This window comes from Hyla sarda, chromosome 6, assembly GCF_029499605.1.
Source record: "Hyla sarda isolate aHylSar1 chromosome 6, aHylSar1.hap1, whole genome shotgun sequence".
NCBI classification, from domain to species: Eukaryota; Metazoa; Chordata; class Amphibia; order Anura; family Hylidae; genus Hyla; species Hyla sarda.
The window spans coordinates 33326388-33339418 of NC_079194.1; the positions used below are offsets into that span (position 1 = coordinate 33326388).

Below are 13031 nucleotides of genomic sequence, written 5' to 3' on the forward strand. Positions count from 1 at the left end.
AAGCACTCTGTTTGTTGCTATATGGAGCCACAGGCACTCTGTATACCACTATATGTAGCCATAGGCACTCTGTATGGTACTATATAGAGCCTTAGGCACTCTGTATACCGCTATAAGGAGCCATAGGCACTCTGTATGTTGCTATATGGAGCAATAAGCACTCTGTATATCTCACTATGGTTATATTGAGCCATACATTATTCTGTCTGGAAGCATACCGCTAGGAGAAGATCCCTCTGTAATATGGCAAGGGATGGAAAATTATTTCATGAACTCATATGGAAAAAATTGGACATATTTACTATGCATATGTGCCTGATTTAGGGTATGTTCACACTTTGTAAAAATTGCAGTGTACAAACTGCCTGAAAATACGGCAGGAATAACGTATTTGTCATACATACCTTGCACCACATTAAAGGGGAACTCCGGTGGAAACAAGTAGAAAACAAATGTTTTCAAATCAACTGGTGCCGGAAAGTTAAACAGATTTGTAAAATACTTCTATCAAAAAATCTTAATCCTTCCAGTACTTATCAGCTGCTGTATACTACAGAGAAACTTGTGAATTTCTTTTCTGTCTGACCACAGTGCTCTCTGCTGACACCTCTGTCTGTATCAGGAACTATCCAGATTAGAAGCAAATCCTCATAGAAAACCTCTCCTGCCCTGGACAGTTCCTGACACGGACAGAGGTGTCAGCAGAGAGCACTGTTGTCAGGCTTGAAAGAACTTCACAAATTTCTCAGTAGTATATCTGTAGTATACAGCAGCTGCTAAGTACTAGAAGGGTTAAGATTTTTAAATAGAAGTAATTTAGAAATCTGTTTTACTTTCTTGCACCAGTTGATTTGAAAACAATATTCTTCCACTGGAGTTCCCCTTTAAGTATGTTCTTTCTGTTGCAGACTGTTCTGCAACGCAATTTCCAAGCTGAATTTTTGCCTTGTGAACATGGCCTAAGACTAGATGAAACCTTTTTTTGTGGTGCAATAAAAATATAACTAACATTTGCATTGGGAATGATTTAAAAAGTAATAAACACTGCTCAAAAAAATAAAGGGAACACTTAAACAACACAATGTAACTCCAAGTCAATGACACTCCTGTGAAATCACACTGTCCACTCAGGAAGAACACTGATTGACAATCAATTTCACATGCTGTTGTGCAAATGGAACAGACAACAGGTGGAAATTATAGGCAATTAGGAAGACACCCCCAATAAAGGAGTGGTTCTTCAGGTGGTGACCCCAGACCACTTCTCAGTTCCTATGCTTCCTGGCTGATGTTTGGGTCACTTTTGAATGCTGGTGGTGCTTTCACTCTAGTGGTAGGATGGGACAGAGTCTACAACCCACACAAGTGGCTCAGGTAGTGCAGCTCATCCAGGATAGCACATCAATGCGAGCTGTGGAAAGAAGGTTTGCTGTGTCTGTCAGCATAGTGTCCAGAGCATGGAGGCACTACCAGGAGACAGGCCAGTACATCAGGAGATGTGGAGGAGGCCATAGGAGGGCAACAACCCAGCAGCAGGACCTCTAGCAGGCCGCAAATGTGCATGTGTCCACTCAAACGGTCAGAAACAGACTCCATGAGGGTGGTATGAGGGCCCGACATTCACAGGTGGGGGTTGTGCTTACAGCCCAACACCGTGCAGGGCATTTACCAGAGAACCCCAAGATTGGCAAATTCGCCACTGGCAAACTGTGCTCTTCACAGATGAAAGCAGGTTCACACTAAGCACATGTGACAGACGTGACAGAATCTGGAGACGCCGTGGAGAATGTTCTGCTGCCTGCAACATCCTCCAGTATGACCAGTTTGACAGTGGGTCAGTAATGGTGTGGGGTGGCCTTTCTTTGGGGGGCCGCACAGCCCTCCATGTGCTTGCCAGAGGTAGCCTGACTGCCATTAGGTACCGAGGTGAGATACTCAGACCCCTTGTGAGACCATATGCTGGTGCGGTTGGCCCTGGGTTCCTCTTAATGCAAGACAATGCTATACCTCATGTAGCTGGAGTGTGTCAGCAGTTCTTGCAAGAGGAAGGCATTGAGGCTATGGACTGGCCTGCCCGTTCCCCAGACCTGAATCTGATTGAGCACATCTGGGACATCATGTCTCGCTCCATCCACCAACGCCACGTTGCATCACAGACTGTCCAGGAGTTGGCGGAGGCTTTAGTCCAGGTCTGGGAGGACATTCCTCTGGAGACCATCCGCCACCTCATCTGGAGCATGTCCAGGCGTTGCAGAGAGATCATACGGGCACGTGGAGGCCACACACACTACTGAGCCTCATTGTGACTTGTTTTAAGGACATTACATAAAGTTGGATCAGCCTGTAGTGTGGTTTTCCACTGTGATTTTGAGTGTTACTCCATACCCAAACCTCCATGGGTTGATAAATATGATTTCCATTGATCATTTTTGTGTGATCTTGTTGTCAGCACATTCAGCTATGTAAAGACGAAAGTATTTCATACAATTAGTTCATTCATTCAGATCTAGGATGTGTTATCTTAGTGTTCCCTTTAGTTTTTTAAGCAGTGTATATTCTGTATATCAAAATTTTCTGTAAAGAACCTCAAACCTGGATACACAATTAGCCTCACGTAATGTATATGGTTGTGAAGAAGGGAGCTTAGTTAACTCTAGTGGATCATAATCTAAGGCTACATTAACTCTATGGAATCTCTGTCCCAAAGATATTTCGGGCAGAGTTTCCATCTGCTTCAGGCAGAGCTTGAAATCCTTCAATGCTAGGACCGCGTGGACATGCACCATAACCATTGACGGCAATGCAGTCTGTGAGGAATCCATAATTTGAATTTCTACGGCAGAATTTTCCACTGTGTAAATTCTGCAGTCTTCTTGGTGCAGCAGAATCCCATTAAAGACAATGGGAGGCTACTTCATAGGAATTTCCAAACGGAAATTCTCAGCTCAGAAATTTCATAGTGTGAATGTAGCCTAACAGTCTAGTACAGATTAGGATCTGGAAATGGTAACTCAATTGGTGGCTTTGGATAACACCTTCATCTCTTTGCATTGTCTAAAAGCCAAAATATACTTTAGGAAAAAAGGTGGCCGAACCCACTGATTTCAATGGGACTGGTCAACTGTCTAATGCATATGATAGGGGGACTTCCTGATTCTTTTTCTACAGATGTTTTTGCAAGAAAGGAGTACTCTGCTCTAAACATCTTATTCCCTATCCAAAGGATAGGGTTCTCCAGCGGCGGGACCCCCACGATCTCTGGGCCGGCAGCGACAGTATCAGGAACATGGAAGCTTGCAGCTTCCGCATTCATGACATCACTCCACGCCCCCTCCATTCATGTCTATAGGAGGGGGTGTGATGACCAGTACATAGCCATCACGCCTCCTCCCATAGAGGTGAATGGAGGGGGAGTTCGCTCCGTGCACTGATTGACTGGGGTGCCGAAGCGGAGATCGCAGGGGTCCCCAGCGGCGGAACCTCCATATGCTTTGGATAGGGGATAAGATGTTTATTACGAAGTACCCCTTTAAGGCTACACTATCCTATAAATAAGCTTTTCGCATCAGAGCTGCTGTTAGAGCATGTTTATATGCCATGGTCCTATCATCAAATTCTTAGCATGCAAATATTTTAATGCATCCTCACAGGCAAGAGTAGTTCTATAGGCCAGACCCAATATGAATAACCAAATATTACGCCATCTGCCAGCACAAATTGTTTTTTAAAGGGGTTATCCGGGAAGCTTAAACTAATCTCCTATCAACAGAATAAGGGATAAGTGTTGGATTGTGGGGGGTGGGGGGGAGGTCTGATCGTAAGGACCCCCTGGGATATCCTGTATGGGTTCCACCATTTACCGCCCCCCACCTTCTGAGAAGAACGCGAGTAATGGCCACTTATCCAATCACCAGCATAAGAGTTTTGGAAACTTTTTAGAATTATACTTGTCTGGGAAACAACAACAACAGAAACAATCTCTTTTTAAATATTCATGACTTCCTATCTATAGCCTTGTCATCAACCACAAAAAAAAAAAAAAGCATAGACTGTTCACAACAAACAATAATTAATGCAAATGATAACAAATTTTTTTTTAATTTTTTTTAGAAAAGGGCTCCTTTCTTCTAAAGGATAAGAATTTATGTGAAAATGGTCAACGTCATGGGCAATATCACCCATTTACCCAACTGTGCTCAAAATATGTATATAATGGCTATAGCTATAGTTAGGAGTTGTGAAAACCTCTCCCCCAATTACATTTTTTCCTTTTTGATCCATTTAGGGTAGGGGCACATGTGCCGTATTTTGCTGCGCATATACTCCTGCGTATTTTCCTACCCATTGAAGTCAATGGGTAGTAAAGTTGTATTTTGTGTGTTTTGCTACTCAATGACTTTCATGGGTAGGAAAATACAGCAGCAAATACACAGCAAAAATACAGCACGTGACCCTACCCTTATTGTTTGATGATCTGCAAGTCCAATCATTTCCCTATCACGATGACTAAGATTAGATGGCATCCACTTAGCACAAAGACCAGAATCTACTTAGATTGGTTTGGAATTAAAGTATTAGCCTTCAGAAATGATTCCTCTTCTATGTTACCTAGTGTTTCCTTTCTTTTCTAAACTGCTGCTTGTCCAATGCACCATCGTTCTTATTTCGCCCATTCATGTTTTCCTGGTTATGTTGAGATTTGTCTTTTTCTTTTATAATTTATCAAACTGTGGGTAAAAATAGTTTCATAATATTTGAAAACAGCTAAACATTAATATTTTATTAAAAAAAGACATATTTAAATGTAAGAAACAATCATGATTGTACATATCCTGAATATTACTTTGAAATCATCTTTTAGTATCTATTTTTCAGGTCAGATGGAAATAAGCAAAATATGATTTGTGACTTTTTTGTGAAAAGTGAGCTTTTTCATGGATTTTGTTTTTCGTTTGATTTGTTAATAATCAGATTGTACCAAACATCAACTATTTCTAATATATACTATTTTTGTTACTTTTGTAAAAAAGAAATATCTCATGTGCAAAGGGTTGTTCATTATTTTTATTGTATCCTGTGAATTAAGGACAATTATGATCTGAAAACTTCATTTTGAGGAATAGCAAATTTACTAAAATACTTGTGGGGCATCTGCATTTGAGTCATATTAGAGTAATTATATGGAGGTATTTGGTGTTATGTAAGCTACTCATTTTGTGACTTTCTTGCAAAACATCAGTAACGTTGAATACTATTTGTGGCACATGGACAGACACTGATGCAGAAAATATTTTACATCTAACTCTAATGTACTTTGCCTTAAAGGGGATCTGTGGCCTCTGCTGACCTGTCTGTTTCAGTAAATGATTATGTTCCCCATGAAAGAGCAATCCTGGAACATATTTCCTCATATTTATGTGTTGAATTGTTCCTCTCTTATTCTTTCTAAGAAATATTATGGCTAAATAGCCAACTGGGTGTTACCAAATTGGGGCATGTCTCTACAATGCCTGATACTTAGCTTAAAGTTTCATGCAGTGCAATGACACGGCTCTCACTGGTTACATCCAATCGGCTATTTAGTCATATGTTTCTATTGAGGATAACAGAGAAAAGGCACAATACAGAGCTGTAAGAAAAGTTGCCCCAGGATAAGTATTTCCTACTTTCAGGTTAGAATAAGCCACGAATCCTCCTAAAGACTGTAATTTAGAATTCCAATCTTTAGTAAATTCCCAACTGACCCCTTTTTCTAATCTTATACACCCCCTGGTTAGAAAAGTGGGTAAGAAAGTGAAAACTGCTTCTTGGATAATTCACAAAGGAGGTAGTGCGGCACTGCGTGAGTGTGCTGGATTAGGAATGGCAGGTGGGAGTTGGTGTAGCTGTAATGCCTCTGGTGGTGCTCAGATACTATAATAAGCAAAGTTCATGATATCCGTGAAGAGAAATGAAAATATCGGCACTCACCAGTGTGGCTGCAGGGTCTTCTTTATTGAGACATACTCACATGCTGGGTACAGAAGAGAGGGGAGTGGGGGGACAAGTGGTGGCGACCGAGCTCTAGTTTCGCCATAATGGCCGGAAGAAGCACACCAAGTGTGCAAAACTAGAGCTCGGTCGCCACCACTTGTCCCCCCCACTCCCCTCTCTTCTGTACCCCGCATGTGAGTATGTCTCAATAAAGAAGACCCTGCAGCCACACTGGTGAGTGCCGATATTTTCATTTCTCTTCACGGATGCTTCTTGGATAACTTTGCATCCAAAAACACTGGTGCAGTTTATGGTATAGTCCAAAGCTGCCTTCAAAATTGTGCTGGCTTCAGAGTTGAAATCTCCCAGCATTCTTTTCAAAGTAAAAAATGGAATTACCAATTGCATTGTACTTGTTGGGGTCATATTTGTTAACAAGCCTGTTGACCGATGTAACCAACAGCTTTATAAAGACTGTTCAATTCAACAAAAGTAATTTCCACTGTTATTTTGGGTACACCTAAAGTTGAACCTGTAATTTAAGAATAAATACAAATTACAGGCCATTAACTTTCATCCATACAAGTTATGGAAACAGGTGAATCTTGAATATTACAGTCCCTGTTTTTTGTTGTAAGGGTTGTTATATGCAAATTTTGTTTCCTCCAGGATACAATAAAAATTATATATAGTCATAAAGAAACAACGTATAAAGTACAATCCTTACAAGGAAAAGAGATTAAAAGGTCTAAGAAATCATTTGACATTATCTGACATTCTGTATTTTAGGCAAATGCCTTTGACATTGGTGAATGTTATTTTTTTATTAATTCAATGATTGTGTACCATGCTCTGAATCCATGTTTTTCTTGATCGAATAAAGCTTTTGCACATTAAATTAGTGTTCTACGTTAAGGGGTTCACAAAAGATCCTATGAATTAACATGCTGCACTATTAAATGATGCTGAGTTTTTTCCATAGTCAAACGCAAACAAATTTTCAGTCATTGCTAAAACTCAATGCTGGACAAGAGGATGAATGCAGTAGTAAGAATAAGTAGTGCTTTGGAGAGGCCATTTAACATTTGTAATATGCACATGCTTCATTTGTATATGGTGTTAACTAGTCAACATGTCATGGAAATCTGAACTTCCTTTAACTCCTTTAATATAGACACTGAGGCATAGTACTGGTTCAATACGTCATCTATACTGCGAAGCTTCAAGTATCATACTGAGTTAATTGACATTGTATAATTTCAGCATTGTCCAGAGTAAGAAAACAATAAATACATATAATTTGTTTTTTTTATCTGCCATTATTTTGGAGTCTTAGCAAAAGTTCTTAAAGCTATTTCCAGAGAAATAGCGGACCGCAAATGGTATGTGAAAATATTGTATATGGTATATAAAAATAATGTTTTGGTTTTTTTAGAGTGTTTTTTCTCGTTGAAGTCAGGTGTAAAATAACCACCAAATTCTCTTAAAATGTCTCAACACTGGGCCGGAAAACCTGCAATGAGAAATCATAAATTTCTATTTACTAACAATTCACTTGAGTTGACTGCGGTAACGTACCACAGCAGAGAACATAAACATCCTATGAGATTTTGATGAGGATTTTTAGGATTTTTGTTTTTCCCTGTGGCGGATTATTAAAGCCAACATTTCCTAAAGTATACATATTGGTTTATTTATGGCCCAAAAATTATTAAAAGCCAGAAATGCAAACTTTAGCTGCTCAGTGTAGATGTTGAGCTGTATGACCAAATTTATTAAGGGCTTTTGACCCAAAATTTTACATAAACATTTTATTTTTTGGTCAGGTTTGTTTATGAACAAAAATGTAATTTATGTTGATGTAATAGCCAAACTTCTCAGGGTTCTTACAGTTTTAATTCATTTTAAATTCTTGGGTCACATCTTATTATTTTAAATTCTTAAATTCTTTGTTTAATTCTTAATCTTAATTGAATTCTATTTTAAGTTAAAAATAAAACATAAACAAAAAGCGTTTAAATGATAGATCCAGTACTATATACAAGTATGAAGCATTTAAGGAATGGCTATGTATACTTTGGATATAGGCAAAACAATCAAGAATTCGAGCATTTATTGCACTTGATTGAATGGGCCTGGTTTGTGCTTTGAAAAACATTACAAATCAAAGATGGCCGCCTCCAATTTAACATAATAATAAAAGTATCGGCAACATTCTGTACATTAATATCTGTTTATTTTCAGGCTACATATTCAACCCAGTCTGTATATCCTGCCTTTATAAAAAAAAAAGACGAATTAAACTCCTTTATATGGGGTTGCATCTCAGTTCTACAAGTGCCTTAATGTACTTTCTAGTACTTTGTGAAAATCAGGATGACTTTGTGTTGTTTGTTAAACTGTTTCCATTTTTTGACAATTCAATAGTTTTGTACGGTTAATTCTTATTTCTGAATAAAAGAAAAAAAAATATTAAGTCAAACTTTTCAATGATCTGTTACAGGAGAGAGTTGACTTTCAGTTTCAGCTGGTCAGTCAGCTACAAAATAATGATCTTATATATACATCTTCGTGTTTCAGTACAGTATGTAGTAGAGAACAAATGTCCATGTTTTATTTTTTGTTTCTTGAGAAATACATTGTATAGAACGATTCCCTTTGAATATTTATGGACCAAACCTTTGTGAAATCTGATTAAATTTGTGTCAATAAATCATTTGCATTTAGTGGACTTTTATTTATATTATTTATAGTTGTTGCAATCTGCTCTTTGCTTTCAGAACATATCTTAAAAAACACAGCCAAAAGGTAATTGGAATTAATATATAACTTATATATTTTTTTACTTTATGTGTTATTGTAAACCCAGACACCTATATGTCTTTAACTTACTATTAACCACGTTTTCTAACTGTTGGGAGAAGATCAAATTAACAAATTTTGCATGAAAAGGATTTGGATTACATTGTTTTATGGAATTTTCGAGAGCTAAAATATTATTAATAATAGTACTTGAGGAAAGTATATTATTATTTTAAGTCAGTAAGTACAAGCAGAATGCAATTGGGGGGAAGAATGTTTAAAGGGGTACACCGGTGGAAAACTATTGTTTTTTTTAAATCAACTGATGCCAGAAAATTATACAGATTTGTCATTTACTTCTGTTAAAGAATCTTAATCCTTCCAGTACTTATCAATACTGACACCTCTGTCCATATCATGGACTGTCCAGAGCAGGAGCAAATCCCCATAGCAAACCTCTCCTGTTCTAGACAGTTCCTGACATGGACAGAGGTGTCAGCAGAGAGCACTGCAGTCAGACAGAAAAGAAATTCAAAAAGAAAAGAACTTCCTCTGAAGCATACAGCAGCTGATAAGTACTGAAAGGATTAAACATTTTTAATAGAAGTAATTTACAAATCTGCTTAACTTCCTGGCACCAGTTGATTTTAAAAAAATAATGTTTTTCACCGGAGTACCCCTTTAAGCTATGGTGACATGGAAAATGGTGTCCTAAGGGGCTTCAGGACAAATTTAATGTAGATTAAGACACACGTTAAAAATATTTTGATTCCTTTCTATTCAAAGGCTACTTTTAAACTTTTGATTGGTATTTTGCATCTGTATTTCTAAGGCTGAAACATACATCGAAAAAAAAAAAAGATTTGCCCCTCTTCCATGTTTTGGATGCACTCTCATTTTTCGGCATTCAAATACTTATGTAAAGTCCTAAAAATTGTAGCTCCAAAGTTCAGCTCCTGTCCAATCTTTACATGGGGCATTGAGCGATGCGGTACTGATGCCAAGTCAACCAGCTGACGTTGAGTGAGTTTCATCCACTAGACCTTCTACTTGACAAGGGCTTGTGCATGGAACTCGATGGGCCTCAGACAGCTGCCTCAATAACTGTAGCACCCGGCATGGACTGCGTCGCTTCATGGCCAATGTGAAAATTATTCGAGCAAGAGCTGAACTTTGGGGCTACACTTCAACAAAATGTGTTGTGTGAAAGTAGCTGAATAGTCAATGTACTGGTGCCTTTCAGAGGAACTAAACCCATAGAAAATAACTTGTGAAAAGTAAATTGAAAAATAAAACAGAACTTGATCATTATTTTCTTGGAACTTTCTCTATTTTATGATTTTTTAGATAAGAATATTGATGGCTTGGAATAGTAGAAAAATAAAATATATGTATATACACACACACATATATATATATATATATATATATATATATATATATACACACACACACACATATATATATATATATATATATATATATATATATATATATATGTGCATACTTAGTATCCTGTTCATAATATTCAACAAAAACCATGACGGTTCCCAGTGTCATATATTGCTAAATATTAGTGTATACCATCCATTGATCACTATCACAAATTGGAACTGGAGTGCTGGGTGACGATTTTATGTGTTGCGCCATTTTGGAGTTAAACATTGGAACCAAATTTTTTATTGCTCAAGTAAATCTAATCTAATCTAATCTCCCTCTTCTTGGAGGAGACCACACTTGATGATCAGACTGCACACAAGGTTTGTATAGGTCTGCATTGGAATTGCATGCACAAAAGAATATTTTTTATGTTTCTTTTTTTTCTATTTTAGATTTATTTATTGGTGCAGTAAAGATAAGTTTCTGAAGTGAAAAACAATCTAATATTATTATCCTCACGATTTCTTCTTCTCTTAGAAACACTGCAGGATTACCTAGGGAAAATTCAAATGCCCTGCAACATCCCTGCCTATGTGTCAGCAGGTTGCACGAGTCTGCCGCCCACCCATAGACTTCACATTGTTATAAAGATCGGTATGTAGCCTGCTGACAGATGGGTAGGGAAGCTGTGTAGCGTGAATTCAACCTAGTATCTCTGCAGAAGGTTTGGATTATTCCTGCAGATAATACCAGCCATTGCATCATTTTATTCTAGTTAGGCAAAGTAGCTGCAAAGTGGAACTTCACATAAAATAGGCGCTTTAGTTTTTTTTGGGTTTAGTTCCTTTTAGAGGAATATACAGTATATACTAATACAAATAAATCACAAGTCATAAGTCATTGCTTACCCCCTTAGTGCCAGGTTGCTCTGTAGTTTAATACATTTTTGCTATGATTTTTTTCAGGGAGAACAATGTTCGGGGTTTAACAGCCATACAACCCGGCGTTTGAAAATTCCCTAAAGTATTTAAAGAAGGGGAAAAGTTTGATCGGAAAACCTACTGCAGTGAAGACAAAGACAAAAATTAGCCAAAAACAAACAAAAACAAAAAACAAACTATACATATAAATATAAAACATTTGTCATTTTTTTTGAATGTTGAGAATTGTTTTTTTTCCTTTCCATATGCATAAATTGGCTGATAATTCTAATGTTGTGCTATAGTTTAGATATGGAAGGCATAACAATTTTATCAGTTTCAAGATTTATAGATTTCTTTATCACAACGTAAAATATGTATATACACAATGGAGCAACCTGGCATTAATGAATCTTATACAGTTTGAATGCAAACGTTTTATCGATGACTTGCCTGATTTTAAGCACAATAAAATTGTTCACATAAATGTAAAAAAAAAAACAACAAAAAAAAAACAACCATTTATAACATGCTTGCAAAAATGTATTCTTTGAAATGTGAATTATGTAACATTTATGTCTATTTCACTATATCATTCAGTATTTTTTTTTTCCTTTCAGGGGTCGGTCCCATGTAGCAAATTTGTAATTTAATTAAGTTTCTTTTTTTCTTTAAATTTCATTGGTTTATTTTCGTTACTTGAAATAAAATAAAACAAAAAGAAGCACTATGAAAAACTTAAATGAAAAATAATGATGTTATTAGTTAATGGAGATGTCTTAGGAACGCAACACCCATCCAAATACCTATTGGGTTTGTGGGCTAAGAACCCTCTTCTGTATGAGTTTCACAATATGAGTGGTTCCGATTCTGGAGGACTGGAGAAAGCTTTGTATTTTATAGACGGCCATTGATCTGAATGATCAACATGTAATACTGCATTTCCCCTATAGTGGCCACTGCAGAGAAAATGCCTGGCTACCCCTGGCAAAATGGGAACAGGATATGGGGTGATCAGCCGATCACCTTCGAGGTGGAATTTGAAAGGAGATGTCTCTTATAAGACAATCCCTTTAATTAAAAAAAAAAACACAAAAAATGTAGTTCATGGCTGTAAAATAATATTAAAAAATATTCAGAATGAAAAAACTATCAATTTAATTTCATTTTAGGACTTATAATAAAGAACAAATACATACCATTGTGTAAATTTTTTATTTCTATTAAAGGCCATTGGAAGCTGACAGAAGATTTGAAAGCCGAGATCACACCACCCAGTTGAATTGCAGTTTGTTGACTGTATTTTTTTTTATTAACAAAAATTTCAATGCAAAAGGAAATCCATATGCAGCAGGGAAGACAAGTAAAAAAAAAGCTTTATCTCAACCGGGATGTGTGACCTCGGATTAAGGAGCAATTTTAAAACACACTACATGGGACGACTCTAAGAAAAAAAAAAAATAAAAATAAATAAAAAATTAATTAAAAAAATTAAATCTGCATGAGGTTTTAATACACTTGTTCTCTATTTGTGTGAATAACTTTCCTTGATGTTTGCTGTAAAATAAATGAGTTTTTTTTCCATGAATAAATTCAATGCATATATAAAGTGTTTATAAAAACACTTCAGAACTAAGTTGTGATTTTTACTGTGTACTTATGATTTTGGATTTTTATTCCTGACGTATACATGCCATTAAAAACATGGATGTGAGTGATCTTATATGACATTAAAGGGGTGGAAAACTTTTTTTTTTTTTAAATAAACTGGTGCCAGAAAATTAAACAGATTTGTAAATTACTTCTATTTAAAAATCTTAATCCTTCCAGTACTTATCAGCTGCTGTATAATACAGAGGAAGTTCATTTCTTTTTGAATTTCTTTTCTGTCTGTCCACGGTGCTCTCTGCTGACACATCTGCCCATGTCTGGAACTGTCCAAAGCAGGATAGGTTT

At 36.8% G+C, this 13031-nt stretch overlaps 1 protein-coding gene across 3 annotated transcripts in view; it reads left to right on the forward strand.

Annotated features, from left to right (window-relative positions):
• Positions 1-12820, forward strand: part of LHX9 (LIM homeobox 9) — a 56231-nt gene extending 43411 nt beyond the window's left edge. For 2 of the 3 annotated variants that reach the window (XM_056523463.1, XM_056523462.1), the window contains exon 5: positions 11121-12820. In XM_056523463.1, coding sequence (XP_056379438.1) covers positions 11121-11177 — 57 coding nt within the window. In that variant the 3' untranslated portion in view covers positions 11178-12820. Of the gene's footprint in view, positions 1-8753; positions 8799-11120 lie in introns of those variants that run through there. The other variant, XM_056523464.1, reaches the window with a different exon arrangement.
• Positions 12821-13031: the final 211 nt, after the last annotated feature.